This window comes from Boleophthalmus pectinirostris, unplaced genomic scaffold (assembly GCF_026225935.1).
Source record: "Boleophthalmus pectinirostris isolate CB_2022bp ecotype Guang Dong unplaced genomic scaffold, ASM2622593v1 HiC_scaffold_16, whole genome shotgun sequence".
NCBI classification, from domain to species: Eukaryota; Metazoa; Chordata; class Actinopteri; order Gobiiformes; family Gobiidae; genus Boleophthalmus; species Boleophthalmus pectinirostris.
In genome coordinates, this window is record NW_026571095.1 from 13,353,570 (window position 1) to 13,376,644 (window position 23,075).

Sequence of the window (23,075 nt, forward strand, 5' to 3'; positions counted from 1 at the left end):
ACCAGTAGAAAAGTTAAAGCTCTTGTTTCACTGGCAGAGCTGCCCTTTTGCTGAGTTTCAGTTGACATCACAGCATTCTATAGGCCAATATTATTTAATACAGATGGATGGCAGCTAAAATAAATACAGGTTAAATGTAGATTTTTGCTGTAACATAGCAAGTTAATGGGTCTAGTCCGATAGAAAATATTACATTGAAGATTTGTAAATAAACCTTGTGGCTATTTCATGACATAGTACGATGTTATTAACAGGGAGTCTGTGTCTTGCCTGGCTCCAGAGGGGAGTCCATATTGCACATGTTTTTAGCCTCCATACAAATAAAGCTCTCCATCCAAATATTGGTGGCACATTATCATAAACCTGCAGAGTGAAATCTTCCATTCACACATTCAGAGAGTTGCTGTGATACAGTGACATGGCTCTATGCCTCCAGAGGGGAGAGCGATAAGAGGGGTCAAAGGTCACAGCTATGATATCATACTAAAGGTCTGACAATAGTTAGGCTATACCAATTTTACCTAAGCAAAACCTGGCTTGAAGGACAATTAGTCTTACATATAACATCAAAGTAGGCTACGTCAGCTCATATAATGTATTGCTATTGATTAAATACGAGTTCCACATATTAACTTTTTATACAGGCTAATGAACAATAGTCAAAATGTGTGATTATATTTTACAAATGAATAAATACATAAAAACAAGGGAGATGCGTATGATGAGCTGTGAAGAAAATAAAACTATTCCTACTTCTTTTAGGTCTGCATGAAAAAAGAAAAGATTTTTTTTAGCTTTTAAATCATCACAGATACTTGTCTCTTTGGTCTTTATTGAGATTTATTTGAGTTTTACAGTGAAAAATGTTAATGTGAACTTCAAGAATCAAACTTTGGCATTACTCATCGGATCTTATGCTACAGTGGTGTCTGAGCCACCCTGTTCCTCCCCTTTGGAGCTACATATGGAACAAGGTTTGAGGTGTGATGAGATTCATATAGAAAAACAGGTTGCCACATTAGAAGAGCAAGTGGCCTATCAAATCGAGCCTCATTTGGTGTGAGTTGATGCCATCTGTCAACCCGGGCAGCGGGCATACAGGCATATTTGCCTAAATAGGCTAATATATGATTATTTTCTGTTCAAAGTTTTTGTTTATAGCTTTAAACTTTAGCATTGCTTATAGTAAAACATGGGACTTTTTTCAAAATCTTTTATTTATTAATACACTAGATGTGTGTGCGTGTCTTTGATAACATTTGATTATAATTTTATGTAGTAAACAAGTGTGACGCCAGTGCAACGCCATCACTGATTCCCCAGTAGGATTCCCCAGTACAGGGAGGAGGCACTTATGATCATCCCCATCACCAATGTCCAAATATGTCTAGAGCAACAGATCCTGTGTGGGCCCAAGGCGCAAGCAGTGAGTAACATGAATATATAAAAACATGAAATCAGTTCATATTATTAATATTTATTTAAACTTTGGGCCACAAACAAAGCTATGAAGCTAATTTGAGGTCACATTCTGAGGTCACAATCTGAGGCTAATCATGGAGTCCTTAACAGTTTCCAGAAATACTATACTGTTAACAGACAGTGTAAAAGTTGGATGGGAAAAGGGTCAAAATAGAATGGTCATTTAAAATGTAGTTATTTAACTTTACATAAGCCATTTTGTCCATGGGCAAGCCACTTCACACATTTGCTCATATGCTTTATGGAGTGGTTTGGCGAGGCTTAATCCCGGCTCTGACCACAGTATGTTGTTGCTGTGTTCTTGGGCCAGACACTGGTGGTGAATGGTGATTGTTGGGGGTCAGAGCATTGCTCAGACTGGCAGCCTTGCTTTTTTTAAGTCTACCCCAGGGCAGCTCTAGCTGCAGAAGTACCTTCACCAGATGTAAAAAGACTGAGTTATGACAACAGTATAGAGAGACAGCTAACAGCTAAATGCAAGTACAAGGCATTATAATCAAATCAATGAAAAGATCTTTGTGTTAAAAATTAAATATACAGTATATATACATTTGTTCATTTGTGGCCATAGAATTTAAATTCTTTTATCAATTAAAATCTGATCCCCGTAAAAGCATGATCAGGAAGAGAGTGGAGCTATAATGACAGTGTAGATAATAAATGACAGATAATACAGTGTATCATCTTCTGCTCACTCAAATAATGAAAATTTGACCTTATAATAAATCTTATAATACATTTAAATATTTTACATTTTGGATCAACATTAAATAATTAAATGGAAACTGGTAACACAATGTATTTATTAAGGGTCAGTGTTTATTTTGTGAGTGTAGTTATGTGGTTTGTATGCTAAAGATCACCTGGAACAATCACAGTTAAAGTCATAGTCTGTAACTTTTTGCTCATTATAGACATGTTTATTGTACTCAAGATTAAATATTAAATATGAAAAAAATTAAAAATATAAAACTTAAGTCACATGTCGAAATCAGAGGTTACTCCCACACTGACTCTCACTCTGTGCACAGCGGTAAATATTTCAGTGCCACACCTCACCGCCAAAACCAGAAATGACCTACATTTAGGCACTCTTCCTCAATATTATGAAAATGTGTTTTGGCGTTATAAAACATTAATTTATTCATAGACAAGTTTGACTGTACCATTAGTATTATATTATATATATCTTGTATTTGAAGTTACTGCATATTTACCAGCGCCCAACTTTAATAGGGTCATATTACCAATGACTAATGTAACACATTGTGCCCAGTCTAATGTCCATTGACCAACAAACAAGGGTATTCACTCAACAATACTGGAGGCTGGGTCTGTGTTACCTTTTCACTCTTCATTTGTGTTTCCTCATCTGCATCTCTCCTGCCCACACCTGCCATAAGGAAAAAGTGATTCACTTCCTCCATGTTGGACTGTCCCAGGGTTCATCACTGAGTGGATCTTTGGTGAAAATGTTTGTGTGGGAGCAGTGTGGGACGTTAACAATCTATATTACCTTGTCTGTGTGCTGTATCCCATTATAGTGCTCGAAGCGTGGTCTGCTAGCTCTATCCTCCTACATGTGCTGTGTAGATGGTTAGCAGTGTGAATATGAATCCTGACTGGAGTCCTGCCATGGATGCTCCACAGATGGTTCACCATTGTCTCTGGGTAGACGGGGCTGTTGCTCATTGACACCAAATCAGTGTGCCCTCAGCCAGGTCTAAATTTAACTAGACTAGACCTTCATGCAATAAGATAGACACTATACTTTAACAATAACTCTTGACTCTACCTGCTCTTGACCCAAGACCAAAGTACTTTATTTTCCATTCTCCTGGTGCAACCTTTGCACTTTATCATAGTGAGTGAGACTAGACATGATGGTTCTATTCCAGGATGAACACCGTTTATTTAAAGAGTGGGAAAGACCTGTTCAGAGTTTTCAAAACAGCAAAAACCTTGGTATGCACTTCAGAAATACTTCATATTAGTATTATTTTAATCTTGTACTAAATTAAATTAAGGTTATTTATTACTTCATTTATCTCTCTTGAAAAGGCTACTATAAAAAGCGATCTTCTCATTAAAACCTTTTCAATAGGCTTCATGTGACGCCACGTGTTTTTTGTGTGTTATCCATGATGAGTGCCACTACCAATATGGTTTGTCGGAAACTGAAAATAACAAGCACCACTTGACTCCTAGAACTGCAGCGCCATTCACTCCATTTAAACAGTGAGTGCCAATTGGTAAAATGAATGAACTACAGCCTATAATGTGACGACAGAGAAAACCACAATGAGACTATATCAAAGTATACAATAGTTCTAAGAATGATCTGCTAATATTTTAGTTTTATTTTGTTTTCCGAAGTTGCTTGATTAGTTAGGCCTGCTTTTACATGGCACAACTGTCTATGTAATTATTTGAATTAATATACTAGTATTTTCACTCTATTTGTTATACAAGTACACAACATACAATCAGTGCATTTGCGCCATGGTAGTGCTAGAGAACCTGATATCTCTTACTAGTGCGCGGATCAACTCAGTATGGTTCCATCTGTGAACACACTCCATCCCACATGCAGTTTGTCAGTGACATGTAGGTGGGTGTCAAAACTCCTCAGCACAAAATGATGGAAGATTCTCAAACAAACGTGACATATGCCACAGATGGCGAAGGCACCTCCTTTGCCCACCTCGTGCGTCTCGGTGCCAAACTGTCTGGATTTGAGTTTTTCAGAATTAAAGCTTTGTGATAATGAACAGGAAGCAGCGGAGGCCTCGGAGTTGAATTGGGGCTCTGTGATGACGTACGCACATCAGCAAGGCCAGCTGGGCGCTCCCATAACCTGAATTCAAATACCGTTTGAAAGCACTGATAAGGGCATTAAAACACTAGCAGCTTGGATTTGTGACGTCAGATTTTTCGCATATCTTAACTGAAAATGTAAAGTTTTATTGATACTGGAAGCAGAACAAGAAGTGGTTTGTTAAACTGTGGGAAACGTAAGATAACCCCTATGAACTACTTTTAGTTTTGTTTAAATGGTTCGAATTACATTGTCTTATTTTTTTGTATTATGGTCTATAATGGTCGACTATGATAAACATTTAAAACCAACACGTAAAAGTTGGGTCTTGCCAAAAGAACCCAGAATTTTATTTAAAAGACATGTATTTATTTAACATCTTACATTAATTTTACTCCTATTATAGACTATAAACCATTACATTAATTTTACATACAGAAATATAAGTTATATCTTAAATATACTGTGCTTTACACCTACTTGAATATAAAAAATATGGTGGTTGAGGTACATGCCTTTTATTATAGTCAATGAAGAGCTGGCCAACACCCTCTGCTGGCATTAAGGGTATATAGCAGGATGCATCAAAAAACTAATACATGCATTTAAAATGTTAGAACTAACTTAACTTAGAACTGCAGTGTTTTGCCTGAACATAATCCTTTTCAGAAACAGATAACCAAACCTAAAGGTCTGTAGTCATCACAGGCATCATCCCGTGGACCAGAAGTGTTGGACCCAGGTCTCGGCTCAGTAGGTTAACCTGGTGCAGGTAGGCAGAGTAGCGGTTTGAGTCTGGCGGTGGGCGGGGCAAACACAGGAAGCGGAGTGCAGGCTGGGGGGCACTGTGGCGGTGAATGAGTTTGTTGACAGTGCAGATAAAGTCATCAGTTAGCTCAACAAAATCTGATGTAAACTGCTACAAGCCCCGCTTCTCAGCTGGTTCCTCCTGTGGCTTTTCATTCATCTTTTTATCCCCATCATAGAGACCTCCATGATGCGGCTTTCCATGTCTCCTCCAGTGCAGTGCCACCTCCTCGGCCCATGTAACCATTTGAACTTTGGCGGAGATCCTAGGCTCTTTCAGCATGGCCTGGAGTCTAGTCTCCTCTGTGCTCTTACAGCCACTCTCCACACAGAGGAACAGGCGGAGTCGTGCCTGGCTCCAAGCCCTGGTTTCCTGAAGCACACAGCCCAACTGCAAAAGGAAGAGTGAACAGACATCCACATACCCAGTGCTGTCCACTCTCAGGAGATTTAGAGGCCACACATCAATAAATGGACCCATCTTAGTCCTTCTTCCTGGTTTTAAAATCTCATCTCTAGAAAACTCATTGAAGTACTGAGCCAAAGCAACATTTTTTCCCCATTTTTAAAGCATCTGAAATGATTGACACATATTCAACTTCATTAACTTCCTGAGCAACAGAGATTAGGTCATCTGTCACACTGATGATTGGAGACACAGTTTCCTGTTGATGAATTTGATCGAGAGCTGTGCAGTCACCGTGGAAACCCATAATGAGAGTGTTGGGTCTCATTCCACCTAAGGTAAAATTGTTATAATTAATAATTCATTTAGTATTAACCTGCACTTACACACTGAATCAAGAATAATGTTATGGGAGTTATAAAACTTTACCAAAGCCAGTGATGAAAAGATGATTCTGGACACCATGTCGTACAGAGTTTGCGAGTGTGAGGTTTACAAACGCACTGATGCCGAGATGGTTCACCAGAGACAGCCATGACTCATATTGGCTCTGTATTGGGTCAAATGGCAACCCATCTGTAGAGAAAGATACAAAACATAAGTGCAACAAAGAAAATACATAGGTTGACACATTTCATTTTATTGTATTTTTGCTTATATTTTCTGCATAGTTGGAATGCTCTTTAGCAAGGTGTTTTTCCAGCTATTCTAAATGCTAAACAGCTAATTACTATTAAATGGTGCAACATTTGAAACTAAATGATTAAGACAACATGTCTCAAACTGCCAGTCATGAAAACTTCTTACCAAGCAGCCCAATCGAGACATGCCCCAAAACATAAAGGCCACTCTTCTTTAGGTCATTTACAAAGGTCATGAGTTCAATACTTCGGCAGGGGTTGGCGATCATCAACAAAATCTGTGGCCTCCAAAACTTAACATGGTCTTTATATACATCTAACTTCAAGTATTTTTGGACCTGGAGAGACAGTTTAGTACCTAAGACACATTAGATGGAGCTGAATATAAGAATACTGTACCTGGTGAAAGATGAGAGCTTGACTGATGTACCCCCACTCACTGACGGGACCAAAGTGGTGAATGAGCATAAAAAATATCAACATGAAAGCTATGCTGGAAAATGTGTAAATAGCATTAATGAGAAACATCATGACCAAGGAACCAAGGATGCCCGAAGTGCAAGTGTGCCAGGTAAACCGGCGAAAAGAAGGCCTGAAAATAAAATAAGACATAATGTTAAAAACTGTCTTTGTTTATCTCTCTTTTGAGCATAAATGTGTATGTGTTTCATTACCTAAAATTGGGTGCAGAGGCCCATTCAAGAGCCAAACAAGCCAGATTCACTGCAGCATACACTAACAGGAAGAAGATGGTCACAACACCAGCAATAGTATTCAATTTATCAGCAAACAGCACCATCTAGTGGACATACAAAAATATAGACTGTACAGAGTCAAGAAAGTATTAGGAAAGGCAAAATCTAAATTATAAAATAAATAAATATTTGATAAATTCTGTAACAAAGCCAAGAATCCATATATAAAATTGTGTTAATAAATGCGCCATATAAATGCATAATGTTTGACTGACTTGAACAAGGAACCAGGATATCAGCACTGAGGTCCATGGGTTCCCACTGCGTGATGTCCTTTTTGCCAGAGTAAGAACTCCACCTTTTAAAAATATGAAAAAAATAAATAAATTAATGAAAATAATAATAATAAAGTAAAATGAATGAATGAAAAATAAAAATACATTTCTTTAAACTAACATTGGATTAATGAAAATAGCGCAATAATATTTCCCAGTTTTCGAATAAAATCAAGATTACGAGCCATTTTCTACACTTTGCTACTTAACATGGCTCAAATAATAACACCTGTCCATCCCATTTGAGACAGAGGCGGCTATCATCAGATTACCAGTTTTTAACAGCTGACTCATTTTAACACAGACCAACTGGAGGGTACTTTGGTATTTGTTAGGAAGATCAGTTATTCAGTAATTATTAAATTCCTTCACCAAATAATAGCCTGCAGTTTAAAATCATGGATGAGAATCTTACCAAAAAGGCTGTCCTCTGTGAGTGCATACAGGACCCTGGACGCTCCAATAAGGTTATTCACTGCAGCTGAAATAGCAGTGGAGTAAACACCAATTTTTACAAGAGGCGGCCATATATTTAAGTCACTGAGGAAGCTGTATTCTCTTTGCAGGAGGCGCCTATGTATAAAGCAATATCAAATTAAATGAAACATAAAAAGACAGTTCTTATGTTGGCAAGTTGTATTGTGAAAGAAAAATAAGTTTCTACTGAATCTGGTTTGGTGCCAAAAAGTGCTCAATCTCACACAAAGAAATACACAGATAAGGCTAAGTACACACATTAATCGTTGTGTGTTTCATTAAGATAAGAGAAAGTAAAACAAGGCAGGAAACTGAGTCACCTTTAAATAAACTCAAGTTAACTACATTCGCACACAGAATTATGGAGTTAAGAGTGGGTCTAACCGGTCACAGGAGCAGGCTGCCAGTAAACTAAGCAGATTGTACGTGGTAAATGTTATCAACACAGCTGCCAGTGTTCCTCTGGGGATGGAGTAACTGGGATTTTTCAGATCACCTACATAAAACACAACAAATTATTAAAAATGCATTACTTACATGATCATTTACCAACAAAAATGAATTTTACAACATTTTATTACAAATTGTTGGAATGTTTAGTTATTTAAGTAATAGAAGTAAATGAGTGAGTGCTTACAAAACTTTGAATTTAATCTAATTCTTTAAAGTGTGTGAATGTAATTTAAAAAAAAGTCATGCACAGATATCATGTTCAATTTTATGCATTCATAAAGTGCAGGCTTTAATATAAGCCCTTTGGGGGTGTTTTTGCCTCTTTCTGAACCTACTTTCTTATCTAGTGTGCCCTTTGTATTGTTTTATGTTGTACAAGTGCAAAATAAATAAAAATAAATAAGAAAATAATCAATAATACAAATAAAAAGCACTTACAGAAATATTATATATATTTTTTGTAGACATCAATAAGTAGTTTTTTTTTTCAAGCAGGTACTTTTTTTCCAACTCCATTGTAAGATTGCTTCACTAAACCTCTTCATATTACCACACAATTTTAAGATTTTCAGTGAATGGATGCCTTAAGAATATAAAAAAACATGTGTGTATCATGAGGCCAGTAGTGTAATCAACAGTGTATCTTGCTGTAAAAAAAGACCATGTTAATATTAATAATAACACTGATAAATATATTCTTGTTTGGTTAATTTGCCATACGTACGCATCAGGTTATTTTTTAAAGTGTGCATATGAAAGCCTGTGTAGTTAATGATGATCAGACCAGAGCCATTAATGCTATGATCAGGTAGAACAATCTCTCTGGGTCCAACAATGAAAAACTTATAAAAATAGAAGCCAAAACACTTATAATAATGATGAAAATGATGAAAGTAAGTTTGGATGTAAATATGAGCTCCCACCTGAAAAGTGTAAAGAAAATTACAGATATTAAACTACTACTTGGTAAAAGACCAAAAGAACACCAGTCAAGCATTGATACTTCGCAGTGACAACATCGTGAGGGTGGTCTACATCTTTCGCTATGGCCTAATGTTCAAACGTTACCATGGAGACACAGTGCATACAATAGCACACAAAAAAGTTAGGAAAACTTTTAAGAAGAAGAAATAGATTTAAACTGTAAATTTTCAGGAGCCTGTGATCAATACTTTTATGTGTGAGAGACTTGTGTGAGAGCACAACTCATCTCATCTATTGTAGTCCAAGTCAGTTCATTCTGGTCTGATTGTGTTAAGACAAAACTCAGATTCAAATCTGATTTGAGTAACAGAGCTTTAGATAGAGTAGTACCTCCAGTTAGCACCATATCACCAGGAAATGTTTATGTTATCCGCTGCAAAGTATCAATACAATGAAACAACAAAAAGATGAAACTAAAGTGAATGAATACAGTCTCACCAGACTGACAATAAAACACAGGAATAGCAAAGCACTGCCATAAAGTAGTGTCCACCAGTAACCAGAAGGCAGGACCTGAAATGGTCTCACCACATCGATAGTACCATCTGAACAAGAAAGGAGTTAACAGATGTAGGCAATTATAACTTATGCCATTTGAAACTCATCTTACCTTCTGGTATTCCAAAGGGGGAGAGGATAGCCTCCACTAATCCCAAAATGTGCAAAGCACTTCCACAAACACTGGCAAAGAAAAACATGATTCCAATGCTGCCACCAAACTCTGGCCCAAGTGCTCGACTTATCATATCTTAAGAAAAATTAAGGAGGATTTCATTACAGACGCTTTATAAAGTCCAATATTATGGAATAGAACGCTCTGTTTTTTACAGCTTGCAAACCAAAAATAAAAGTAATAGTACAAATGTGTTTTTTTTTTCTTTTTCAAACAGGAACAAAAGGATACAGTAGGTGCCACCTGCACTCAGAGCTCCATTGATGGAGATGGCACAGACAGACAGTACAGTCATCATGATTATGAAGTATGCCACCAAAAAGACAGCAATCGACTGGTACAATCCAGCCTGGCCCACAACAAAGAATGAAAGAAAAGAATGGCCTTGAAGTAAGGGTGGGCGATACCCGTGTCTGAGCCCAGAGCTGCATTGAACTGAGGAATAGTGAATTACAATATGATGATTTCACTTAAATAACAGTCACAGGAATGAAATCACATTGCCTGGGCCATATGGTGATAGAAATTCTATCACCATATGGCCCAGGCATACCTTGAAAACATTATCCATATATGCGTTCAGAGTTAAAGCCACAGTATGTAACTTTTAGACAAAAATAAATTTATGAATGAATTAAAAAATATATATACTAAAAAAGGTATCTTTTTTTGTTTCCATTTTGGATGTGTTTTTTGCTGAAAGCTTACAAAACAGATGCCCTGACCTGTGAATGGGCTTGCATCTCCACAAATTCTCATCTAGCCTGAAGGCCTAATTAAGTTCCATGGAAATTTAGTTCCTTTCAATATCGTCTTGCGCAGTATCTTAATTCAAATGGATAATTTCAAACAAGAAATTAACATTTTCAAACAACGTATGATTGTGTGTCTTTTTTTTATTTTTATTTTTTTACTTTGACTTGACTTACCTATTCGAAGGAAAACTATGACACTAAACACTAAACATAGACAGTAAAGTGTGCACCACCACCCCAAAAAGTGTCCCTAGCTTTGGGGAGGCTTTAGCTGTGTGAGGTGGTGGGTTCTGGTTCATGACTTCTTCCTTCTGGGACTCAATGCTTCAGCCCCGGTGTGTGCTCTGTGGTGAGTTGATAATGGAGAAGAGGGGTTTTTTCTGACATCCTCTTTGCGCTTTTCGTGCGCATCTGGTTCACGTTTCTCTTCAGGGAGGCTTCGGCCTCCACAGTCCTCTGAATCGGCACCGTGACCTTCTGACTCTTTTTTTTTTTTTTTTTTTTTTTGACCTTCTGACTCTTCGCCACACTGCCGTTTGCAGGTAAGACGTCACGTTGGGAGGATCCTCGGCTTCTGAACCACTTCGGACAGATCCACGTCATCAGAGCTCCTCCAAGTGGTGCTCCAATTCCCCCAAAGCGCACACGCCCTCCGCGCTCCTCTCCTCCCTTTCACTCTTCTGCACGGTTGGATCCTTGGCCGCCTCGGAGCGCCTGAAATTGCCCACAATGCATCGCGACTTAATTTTTGATTAACTTTATTTAAGCAGCAAAATGCATTTTAATAAATAATGCATTTTATACAATTACCCTGTCATCTGAAAATGTTTCAGCCTATGCATTTATTTCTGTAGGCTAAACAACTCAATAACAGATGATTCAAGAGCTTTTATTATTCACATTTTAACGTTTTAATGCATGTTGACACATAGAAATACTTCTGGTTACTTTATATTTGTAGAAGCATTGATATTTAATAAAACTCGAGTTTTATCGCGTTTGATTTGGTCCCGTGACACGGCGCTGTCGCTCCCTCCGGAGCCTGTTCCAGGTGCGCTCGCGGGAGCTGTGAAAAGAACACATGTCTGCTTCGGAGGAGCCGACTCTGGAACAGGGCAACAAAGTGATCTTTGGAGCCTAATTGGTTGCCCAAAATTAGCCGTATCTGCCGCGGACTTGACAAGGTAGGACGATGCTTTATGCAAAGGAGATAAAAGTTTTTTTTTTTTTTTTTTTTTTGTCCACCTAAAGAGCACGAGGATCACTCCTTACTGTTCCAGAGAAACAAGTTATGCTAGCGCCCTCTACTGGCGTTTTGTAGACAAATGTTTTGCCAATTAAAGCGTTTGAATTTCCTAGACATATACACTATAATGTAACAAAAAAAAAGACAGTTTAATACTCATTCAAAACAAATAGCCTGAATGTATTGCCTACATCAGAAAAAACACAAGCCATCACACAAAAGTATTTATTTTGTCATAAAAATAGAAAGAAAATAAAAAGTTAATTTCACAACAAATGCAGAAGTATAGTAGGAAAAGGCAGTTTTATAAATACGGTGTATCCACCCTCCACATAATCAAGGTCCTCTATCTTTTCTTCTTTACTCCTTTTTCAGTATTTTTCAGTAGTGTCCAATGGATAGTGCACAGTGCATCCTTAACGCAGTGACATACACATAAAGTAAATTGCGGCAGTATGAATTTCTCTGGTCTTGTCTCTCACGGATGGACTCGAGCTCGTGATTCAGTCTCGTGCATTGAGCTGTGGCTGCTGCGCCGTCACTGGGGAGGGCATCTGTCTGACAGGTTATCCATGAAGCGCTCCAGTTTACCAGAGAGCAGCCTGTTGTATGCCAGCAGCACTGTGCCCAGGCTGCGGGTGCTTCTAGGAACACACGACAGGACTGGACTCTCCACCGCCTCCTGGTGGTTCATGACAGAAATACACACGTCACGGGAAGGTCATATAAACTGACAAGGGTATGAAATATATTATTGAGTTTGGTGGAGCATGTACTATTTAAATGTACCAAGTAAAATTGCTGCTCTAATCTCACAACCTTAGAGAATTATGTATAACAGAATTAATCCTTTTTATTCTTTGTGTGAGAGCAAGTGTCTTAACTGTGAAACTGTGCTATCATCTTCTTGTCCTGAGGAAGGAAGCTTTGGGGTCACATAGGCTTACGGGAGAACATTTACGGGAAGCCAGGATACTTTCACTGCAGAGTAGTGACTGGAAATACTGAGACATAAAAGAAAACTGTTGATTAATTTTGTTTTTTTGTTTGTTTGTTTGTTCTCATTGCCAGTAGCAAGAAATTTCAATGTATTCCATTATATGCAAAAAGTAATTAAGGCTCATTTACTCACTTTATTATCAGAAGTGTGAATGGATGATGTGTTCGTAGTTTAAAATTTGAGTTGTCTTGAGTTCTTTAAGGTTTACTTTCTCTTAGCCAGTTGTGTATCTTTATGTAGTAACTGTTAACACCTTTTGACCCACAAAGCTGTTCGGCACCAGAATGCCTTGTGTTACCATAGAAACACCTTACACTCAGATCCAGGTGTAAGAGAATGAGCAGGTAGTTGTTGATGTTGTGTTGGAGTCTTCGCAGCACAGAAGCGGCACATGCTGACTGGCTGAGAGCACTCACAGCATTCACACCTTCAGTTAGGAGCCTCAGTGAAGCCACCAGGTCCTCCCTCTTCTCCTGGAGCTGGTGGAGCATTTATATTGATACATGTAAAAGAAACGTGGCTTTAGAAATATTGTAAATGTTGTTTTGAGTTTGATGCATGTTAAAACATACTGATTTATTTCCCCAGGTTGCAACGTGAAGTGCTGTGCAGGGCAGCTGAACTGCAGTGGGGAGAGTCACAAGCTCTTCACAGAGAAGCTAGAAGTATGTTTTAACATTTCAGCGATGTTAGTAAAATACACGATGTCACAAATATATTCAAAAAAGTGCTCATCGTGCATGTAAATGAGCAGGCTGCTTCACCTTAACATAATTTACACTGTTGCTATTAACTCTTTCCACAAAGAACTCTGGATTATTCTTTTATTTGTGTAGTAATTCCAGCATTTTCTTTCTACTTGTGATTTAACTCCCATATTCGGCAAAAGTGGGTTCTGTGAGCTCGTCATGTTGGAATGTTGTTACCTCATCAAAAACATGCCTGGAGTTGTGTTTTGTTTCATTCACATATGTTTGAGTATATCTTTATTATTAGTCTGACTACATAATTGACATGGTTGTCAAAAGGACAAAGACAAGTTGCAGATTCTCCAGAGTGATGTCATGAAGCAGTAGTTTTCAAGTTAACAGTTACCTTTTACTTGTTCTTCAGTAGCAATTGGCAATTCCAGGGTTGAAATTATCCAAATGAGTTTAAAAACGCAGTGGAGCCTTGTCTTTATTACCACATGACATCACGAGGTGGAACAGCGTGTTTTCAGCTTGAGAAAAGAACTCAGTCCAAACATGCAGGTTTTGTGTCTTAAACATGTGAATGAAACAAAACACAACTCTGGGTATGTTTGTGATAAGGAAACAACATTATAACATAGATCAGTACATTGCTTAATATGAGCTCCATTTACAGAGCACATGGGAACTAAAAATGGACAAGACAAGACAAGACGTGTTGTACACAGGCTTCTATCAGGCAATCTGATGTGGTATGTGCTCTGCATTGTGGGGTCACACTAGTTCGTACTCAAATCTTTTTAACATTATGCTTTAACAGTAGTAATTAAAGTACGTTGCAAAAAGACTCCTGCTACTCAAACTCATAAAATATACCTGTCTGGTGAAGTAAAGTGTTTCAAGTAGTATTTAGGAAACAGTCTTACCAATTCACTCTCCATCTGGGAGACAATATTTAGAGCCTCCCTTACTGGCTTATTGCAGACAAAGTCTATGTACAAGGTTTGAGCATCCCATGGCCAAGAGGTTGCCACACACAGCAGTAGTAAACCTGAATTAACAAAACTTGAATGAGCGCACCTTAACAACAAATGCAATTTAGAGCTATTTCAGGTCAGAGTACTTACTGCCTACAGCCATACCCTGCTCGGGCAGTCCTGAAAAGTCCACATTTGTTCCATGAAGCACCAGATGTCCAGTGGCTGTGTGTGTGTGTCCTTTTTGTCTTCCCACCTTCTCATTCAGTAGTGGGAAGTGAGAGTGTTATCTAGCCCAAAAGCAGGATCGCTTCCAACTTCCCTTTGCAGTGTAGCATAACCAAATGTGGGACTGTAAATGGTATTTTCTCTCCAGGGGTTTTGTATAATGTTCGGATAAAAAGGTTAATGATTTATTACTGTGTAACCTTCAGATTTACACAGATGACATCAAATCCAGTCTGTGCCTCTAGAGGATATTTACTTTTCGTCAGGGTTTATGCTTACTAATAGCTGCAACAGTCTGGGTTCACTTTGTGTGCAAAATTGGTGTGAGGAAAAGGAACACAGTCCATACACAGCAAAGAGGAGTAGTTTATTCAAATAAAGGCAGTCTCTGCAGTATTCTTAACACAAAGCCTTTAGATTGTATATGTTTTTTTTCACATAATTTATCACACAGTGTCATCTACACCAATACATGTACAGAAATGTCCCAAAAACGTGTTATAAAGGAAAACAGCTTTAAGTTAGTCACATCGTCAGTTCTTTCATAATGTAGCCTATAGAATACTGGGCTTACTTTGCATCTTTATGATAAAACTTTTTGTATGCATTTTACTGTGTGGCAATAGCGTCCTTACTTGTGGCTTAGTTGACCCATGGCCTTTCTTTAACGGGAGAGTGCTTGAATACGTAGCGGTCCCCATCGCTTATATGGGCGCATCTGGAAGGCGCGGTGAGTGATTCATTCAAATGTCAAGTGGTGGTTTAAGATGTATAATATCTGTCAGAGAAACGCAAACAGAAACAAGCGAATTGGCATTCATTCTTATTTAGGACACGTGTTTACCCAGTCACCCCATCCTGCGGACGCACGGTGTCCCATCCACCTCCTGCTTATGGCCAGCTGTTTGGCTGTGCCATTATCAAGACGCATGGCTCCTAATATTAGACCTGTAGGAGCGTACACACGAGGGTTAAAAAGAGCGACCCATCAGACGCATGTTTTGTCTTTCTTTTCATCTTCTCTTTTCTCTGCAGACAATTTCAAGTGGCGTTAATTAAGACGAATGCGCGCATCCTATGCGCACAAGATGCCCGACGCGCTTTGCTTTCCTCGCACAAGGAAAGAACTGCGGGCCATGGCACCGGTGCTGGCCGCATTGCATCACGGACACGACACCCGGTACCCCGCTGACTCCCACCCACCTCAAGTGGAGCCGACGAGCAGCCTGTAGCATCTTTACTGAGTTGGTTTGCCGCACAGTCTCATTCAGTCTTTCATTACGTGCGTGGCACTGGGGGCGCATAGCTAGTAATTACGCGCCCCGTTGACAACTTTGGAGCACTGCTGTATGGATTGTCTGGGAGCCACTGAGAATATCTCCCGCTGAAGTGAAGCGCGATTCCCCTGGATTAATCGGCTGGCCGATTGCAGCGCCCATCAAGTGTGCGTTACAACCTGTAGCTGAGCTGCGAGCTCTCTTTTCTGACACAATTCAAGGCGCAATGGAGGGACACAGCTGACGGTTCTGATCCCAATCGAGGAGGAGAGAACAAGAGGAGAAAATACAGCCCTGAGGGGAACCGTAAGTATGCTCCGTCCTGACAACACGCATCAATGTCTCGTGTGTCAAATCTGCGCGTGTTTATCTAACTTTGCGCACGTCCCGCTCAAGGGCAAAGCCTAATCGAAAGGCTGATTGAGTTTTTGTGTAATTGCAAATGTCGCGTTGCTAGTTTGGTCCTTTTAGTAGTTAATGTGTTTTTGAGGTTGATGGGTGTTAGTGAAGAGGCAAAAACGAGGCACCGGTGAATAGGGACCTCCACATTGCGCAGGACTAAAGGTCTTGTACAGTGCGTATCTTGGAGCGATGAAATAAGTGTTAAGATGCCTACTGCTCTGGCCATGACTCACACATCCACACTCTATTACTTTTTTCACTTAGGGAGAAATGTGTCAAATTGTCCTCTAAAATTGGATGACCATGGAAGACAAGATTTAATCTTTCTTGAACTCCAGCTATTTTCTGTTCCTCAAGTCACTGCTAGTATAGGCTACTGTAAACATCTAAACATCACCCAAGAAGCAAAGAGTCAGTGATGCATGTTTAAGTTTTTGAAACCACACTTCAATAACGGGCTGTGCCATAAACAAACTGTGAGAATAGTGCTTTGGATCTTTTCACTTTTTATCCACCATTCATCCATCAGGTCTGAGTTGACCCCGATGACCACATGACCAGGCTTCTCTGTCTCAATTTCTCTCGTGGTTGTGCTGTAGATGCCTGCAATCTTTTATCTAATTTTCCTCACATATTGTCAGACCCTCCTCTCCCTCTTCTGCCCTCTTTTGTCCTTGCATGATGGTCTTTTCCAGGCTGTTGTCTGCTCCTCATACCAAAACAGTTTCAGTCAATTTCTCTATTTTATGTTTACAAAGATTATGGGGGTTTGAATTCATTCTGTTCAAAATAATCTATTGTCCTTGATATCTATGTTGTCTCTTTAGGGCAGAATACTTTCCACCCATTTAAATCTTCAGTCCTTTAGTTCATCTTTATTGACAGTATTCCTTTGCTTCTTGGCTTTCCCTGATTTTTTTTCTCTGTATTTTCCTAATTAGTCTACACAGTTTAAATTTAGTTTGTGTGGCCTACCACACTATTCTGATTTATGTTATAATGTTGTTATCTCATCAAAAGCATACCCAGTGTTATGTTTTGTTTCATTCACACATGTTCAACACACAAACCCTGCATATTCAGACTGAAAACACTCTGTTCCAACTTGGGAGGTCATCTGATAATACAAGAAGTGCTCCACTGTATTTTTACACTCCATACACCTTCACTAGAATCATTTGGATGATTTCAGCCCTGGAATTGCCCATTTCTATGAAAATAAAGGTAAAAGGTAACTGTTCACCTGAAAACTACCACTTCATGATGTCACAAGGTGGAACAGAGCATTTTGAGTTTTGAAGATGTAGACAGACTAATAAACCAGAATCACTATGTCTGAATGAAACAAAATATAAAGTATGTTTTTGAGGAGCTAGCAGCATTCTAACATGGCTTAAAACTCACAGTAGTAAATGTTGGGTAATATAGGACCTTTAAATCTATGCAGTAAAAAAATGGCAACATTACCGATCCCTCAAGTGTCATATGGCCATAATTGAAAAATGTACCTGGTTTAACTTGATTCATGTGGTCCAGTTTGTTGTCTTGCCAACACGCAAGCAGCTGGCATCTTGTACGGGAACAGCAGCAGTGGGTCCATGCCTCTTGCCTTTTAACCTGCATAGATTAGTATTTCATGTAATGCCAGGGTTTGAAATTGTGAATCAATTCCCAGTGTTTAGTTTATATTCCGTGTTTGTGTTTTTGCACCTGTGTTGGGGCCATATTGGCAAACAGTAGCAGGTCTGGCTCCTGAAAAATGCTCTTCTCAATAGCTGGAAGTACGTTATCTCTCAGGTGTGAGTCTCACTTGGCACTGTTCACTAGATTTCAGAAGCAGTGAGGAGCTTGTCTGAAAAGCCTGCAGACATAAGCTCAGGATTTTCATACATGTGTCATCTTTGGGGCAAGAAAACCACAGGCCTTTTTTAACTTTCAAGCTAAAACAAACTACTCAAACTTAAGGTTTGAGTAGCTGAGGTTTTTGCTTTTTTGTTAGTTTTTTTTTGCCAGTTTGCTCTCCTAAAATGTAAGCTATAACCTGGAAACTCTATTACTGTCCTGTTTGCATTTCTTATCATTTCTTTTATCAACTTACCCATGGAGAAAAGTGTATTTCCCCCATATCAAGTACACCAGTTAAAGTTGAACCTGTATACAGCTCTTTTTAGTTTTGTGTTTTTTGATGGATTGCACTGAAGGTTTACTAATATTAAATTGTAAGCCTGATTTATTAAAAGTTTCAACCAAAGAAAAAAAATCTGAAATCTGAAATTTACTTCCAATTATTGGTAAGATCTATAACTTGTGCATTTTGTTTTTACACATAAAATGCCTTATTTATTTATGTTTATATATTTTATTATTCACCTGCAGTGTCTTTCCTTAAAGGCAAGACACTGCTTATGCAAAATAGATTTTTGTGAGATTTTAGCCATGTTATTTCCTCAAAAACATACCCAAAGTTATAGTTTGTTTCATTCACACATGTTGTGTGAATCTGTTTACATCTCCAAAACTCAAAATGCTCTGTTCCAACTTGTGATGTCTTGAAGAGGAAATTTTGTATTTAACAGCTGCTTTTTACCTTCACTTCACTAGAGATTGCAATTCCAGGACTAAAATTATGCATTCCTGTATTATCACATGACATCACAAGGTTGAACAAACTGTTTTCTATCTGAGAGGAGACCTCATCCTAAATATGCAGGGTTTGTCTCTTAGACTTGTGCGAATGAAACAAAACACAACTCCAAGAATATTTTGGATGAGGAAAGAACATTATAACATATATCATAAAATTGCGTAATATGGGCCCTAATATATATTTTTTTACTTTTCAAGATAAACTGACCTCCTAGCACAGTATAGTGAGGTATGTTTATCGCATAAACAGCCTAATGATCTATTATTCAGTAGATGCCCACAAAATGTATTCCTCTGCAGCCAATGCAATGATTATTGCTGTCATCTTTATACAGTATGGTGCTGGAGGCAGGTTTCAGATTGCACTCAATGTCCAGTGTTTGGTGCATGGACTATACCCACCTAATATAAAATCATACATTTGGTTTATATATTTCACTAGTGAAATATGTTGCATTGTTGTGGTCTATCGCTTTAAAGGGCCCATATTACACTATTTTCAGATCTATGTTATAATGTTATTACCTCATCAAAACCTAGACTTGTGTTGTGTATCATTCACAGATGTTTAAACAAAAACTCTGCATATTTAGACTGTTTTTTTCTCTCTGAAAACTAAAAGCACTGTTCTACCTTGTAATGTCATGTGGTAATGCAGGAAGTGCGTCACTGTGTTCCCATACACCTTTACTAGAGTCATTTGGATAATTTCAGCCCTGGAATTTCCAATATCTACTGAACTAAATGTAAACGGTAGCTCTTAATTATCGCTTCATGACATCACAAGGTGAAACAAAGCATTTTGAGTTTGGAGATGAAGACAGGCTAATAATAAAGGGTTACTCAAACGTGTGTGAATGAAATAAAACACAACTTTTGAGAGCTAGCAACATTATAATAAGGCTTAAATCTTAGAAGAATACATTTTGCATAACATAGCCTTAGAATAAAGTTAGTTGGACTCTGTTACTCCCCAGAATATAATATTATAAAGCACAGAGCTGGTTTAGAGTTCATACAGGGTGCGTGTTGGCAGAGAAGTTCAAATTTTGTCCCACAGCATATGAATAGAGAGAGTCTGGCCAAATGAGTTTTGCGTCCATCACTGTTTTGTCAGTTTTCTCTCAGTATCAAAAATAGACTGAATGCCCACAGTGAATGTGAGAGGGAGCCGACCTGCCCAGTGTGTCCAATGTCTAATGTATCTGGGATATTGAATTCTTGGCTGAAGGGGAAAACAGATTTATGTTAATGCATTAATCTTATATTACTTTTCTGTAGTTTACCTGGTGGTGCAAACATATCTCTATAATATGGTGGCTGATTGACTATAGCACTTTCCAGCCAAAAGCGCTCAGTTTGATTCCCTGGGCGGCATGGGGCCTTTCTGTGCAGATTTTGCATGTTTTTTCCCCATGTCTGGGCGGGTTTCCTTTGGGCACTCTGGGTTCATACACCGTTATATCCTCCAGCTGAGATAGTCCAGACTCCTGACCAAACCTCACTGGGTCCCACTGCTCCTGACAAGTTGCTTGAGTGGCCGTGACGATGGGGCAAATGTAGAGGGTCATTTCCCCTCTGTGTGCCTTGCTTTAGGTCACACCTCCTAAACTGGTTGTCTAGTCATGGCCAGCAGGAACAGTTCTCTCATTGCAAGCCTCAATGTGCTATTGTTTCATTGTTTGATTTCCCCCCCCCTATATATCCTTGCACTGGTTTGGCAGAAATAATCCACTCAAAATTAAGAAAATGAACTGACAAAGCTCTCTGAAAGTATATTGAAACAGCCAGATTAATTTTCTATAGAGCGTACTGGTACAGTCTAAAAAATCCACATTTGGATTGGCTCTGGTACCATAGAGAGGGCTTGGGCACAGATTGGGTTAATGGTAGCCAGTGTTCTCATTGCTCCAGGCACGGATCTGAGTCTAACAAATGATTTCTTAAATAAAATGTAAATACTTTCACCAATTATTTCACATCTCTATGCTTCATTTTAACATTTCTTTATATAATGCTTTGCGTTTGGTTAATGATAGATGCGTTTTGCACTAAAGTTTTTTGATCATGACACGACGGCGGTGCATCATTAAACAGGAAACAGATGCTGCTAATATAGGCTGTCTTTGTTTTGAAAAGCATGTTGGAAACATGGATCTTTTCTAAAATCTGGATAGTTTATTACAATCTTAAACCTGAGAGTTAGACTAGTTGCCAGTCCATTGGTCCTGCAGCAAAAAAATCCTCTACAGTCCAGAAGCATTTTCCCCATAGAGTGCAATATTAACTACTCGTATTTGGCTCATAGAGATCTACATTTTTCAAAAAGGCTGGATTTTTGTCTATTGTCATTGTTATTGTCATCATATTTTATTACTCAGTTCAAAACCCTTTAGGTGTCTTAAAAACAAATGTTTAATCTTTAGATTTGTTTCGCTCTGATCCGAGCTTTACAGCTGTTTTCTAATTAGCCAAACTCAATGCATTAGACTGTAGGTGAAAATGTGGTTTAGAGGCACAGAGAAGTGAAGACTTGTGTGCTCTAGCTTCTTTAGCCATGTTACACAGGGCCACAAAGATGACATTATGCAGCTCCTTTTAGCAAATACCTGAAATTGACCTTATGGTTAAAAAGAAAATTCAGGTATGTTTTCAATTTTATATAGTTAGGCTGAGTTATGTTTGATGCAAAGATTAAAGGTGCACTATGCAGGTGCACAACTAACTTTTTTGGTGGCTTACCTGCCTTGCATTTATTAAATCACCAAATCATGATTTTGCTCTTTGAATGTAAGGAAGAAACAACTATAGAGAGAAATGTGAATTCTACTTGCCTCTCCTCAGATATGACCTTAGACTTGACCTAATGACATCATCTGCTTGTCTCCTTGGAGATGACTATGTTTTAAACACATACTGTGAAACATTTCTGACTATACTTTAACATTCATAGGGACAAAAAGTTGCCAGACCCACTACCAGAAAAGTTATTTTAAGATTATTACCATCAGCTGAAAATAGAAATAGCACTGAAATTGTTTCTGCCTCAGATATTATGGTGTCAGTATAAAATAACTTTAAATCACAAGCCACACATGCTTTGCTCAATCCTCTCCCTGCCGAATTAGTCATCACTCTTCAGTCCAGAGATGACTCAAATCAGGAGCAGAGGACAGCTAAGAGCTATCATTTTATCACAGAAAGAAAAAAAATCCAATCATGTCTGAACTCATACAGCCACAAACACACAAAAACACACAACTCAAATCTACAACATCATCAAGCTCTGAGTGGGAGGGGGGTGGAGGGAGCACTTCTTGCAGTCAGACCTAACCGGTACAACGGCACCGCATCAAAAGCACCGCACCATCCAGCCAGCTGCTTCTCTCCTCTGCTCCTCAGCACACGAGACACACGCAGAGGGGGACGGTCTTTACAGGGGAGCTCTGCATCATGCACCGGCGCTAGTGTTGAGAGGAAGAAAAAAGAAAAAAAAAACATGTCCGAAACGCTACGTCACCCCGCAGTCTTCACGTGGCCCGGTCAGCTTTGAGGATATATAGTTGCAATGAAGGGCAAAAGCGAGGAGAGCAAGCAGCTTCAGTATCAGCAAACTTTGGTGAGTTCAAGAAGTCTGAGATTTGTATACAAATTATAATGTTGTGCTTGATGCTGCAATCTCCTTGACAAAATCCATATCTTTATTTCAGTTGATCTACAGGTGTTGCATCACTCCTATCAGTTTCTTTTTATTTGTAGATTTTGCACCAGCCTCACAAATGCATTGCTTGTGCTCTAGAGGACTGTATATGCAAGCCCAAAGCTGTCAGTACATGTGTTGTCTAATGAGCTGTTAATGTGCTTGCAAAATGTCATTACAGCCCTATTCAGATTATATTTTACTCACGTCCTGCCACTGCTGTTTCATTCCTCAGACTTCCCCTCATCCTTTACCTCCTTCTTTTGGAAAAATGAACTGCTCCATGCACCAGTTTTAATGTGCTAATATACTCCATATGATCTCCTGCCTACCAGTGCATTAAAATCTTTGAGGCCAGGAAAAACTAATAAAAAGAAACAT

General features: G+C 38.7%; 1 protein-coding gene and 1 pseudogene across 3 annotated transcripts; both read right to left on the bottom strand.

The window, feature by feature from the left end:
* Window positions 1-4,985: 4,985 nt before the first annotated feature.
* On the bottom strand, window positions 4,986-10,825 carry LOC110159417 (solute carrier family 12 member 9-like; annotated as a pseudogene).
* A 1,279-nt stretch (window positions 10,826-12,104) lies between these two features.
* Window positions 12,105-14,788, bottom strand: thpo (thrombopoietin). Of its 3 annotated transcripts, XM_055151772.1 has the most exons (6): window positions 14,592-14,788; window positions 14,391-14,515; window positions 13,345-13,431; window positions 13,087-13,251; window positions 12,657-12,776; window positions 12,377-12,454 (listed from the first exon to the last, which is right to left on the bottom strand). In XM_055151772.1, the coding sequence occupies exons 1-5, from the start codon at window positions 14,602-14,604 to the stop codon at window positions 12,672-12,674; spliced, it is 495 nt and encodes a 164-aa protein (XP_055007747.1). In that variant the 5' UTR covers window positions 14,605-14,788; the 3' UTR covers window positions 12,377-12,454; window positions 12,657-12,671. The 3 variants fall into 3 exon arrangements, with proteins under 3 accessions (XP_055007746.1, XP_055007747.1, XP_055007748.1); XM_055151771.1 differs by lacking the exon at window positions 12,657-12,776 and having other exon boundaries at window positions 12,105-12,454; XM_055151773.1 differs by having other exon boundaries at window positions 12,377-12,776.
* Window positions 14,789-23,075: the final 8,287 nt, after the last annotated feature.

Excerpts from the sequence above, each read along its gene's own strand:
- thpo (XM_055151771.1), bottom strand. Across the intron at positions 13,252-13,344 it reads CAACCTGGGGAAATAAATCA|CTCCAGGAGAAGAGGGAGGA; the intron begins GTATGTTTTAAC and ends ATGCTCCACCAG. Across the intron at positions 12,455-13,086 it reads TCTTACACCTGGATCTGAGT|GAGGCGGTGGAGAGTCCAGT; the intron begins GTAAGGTGTTTC and ends ATGAACCACCAG.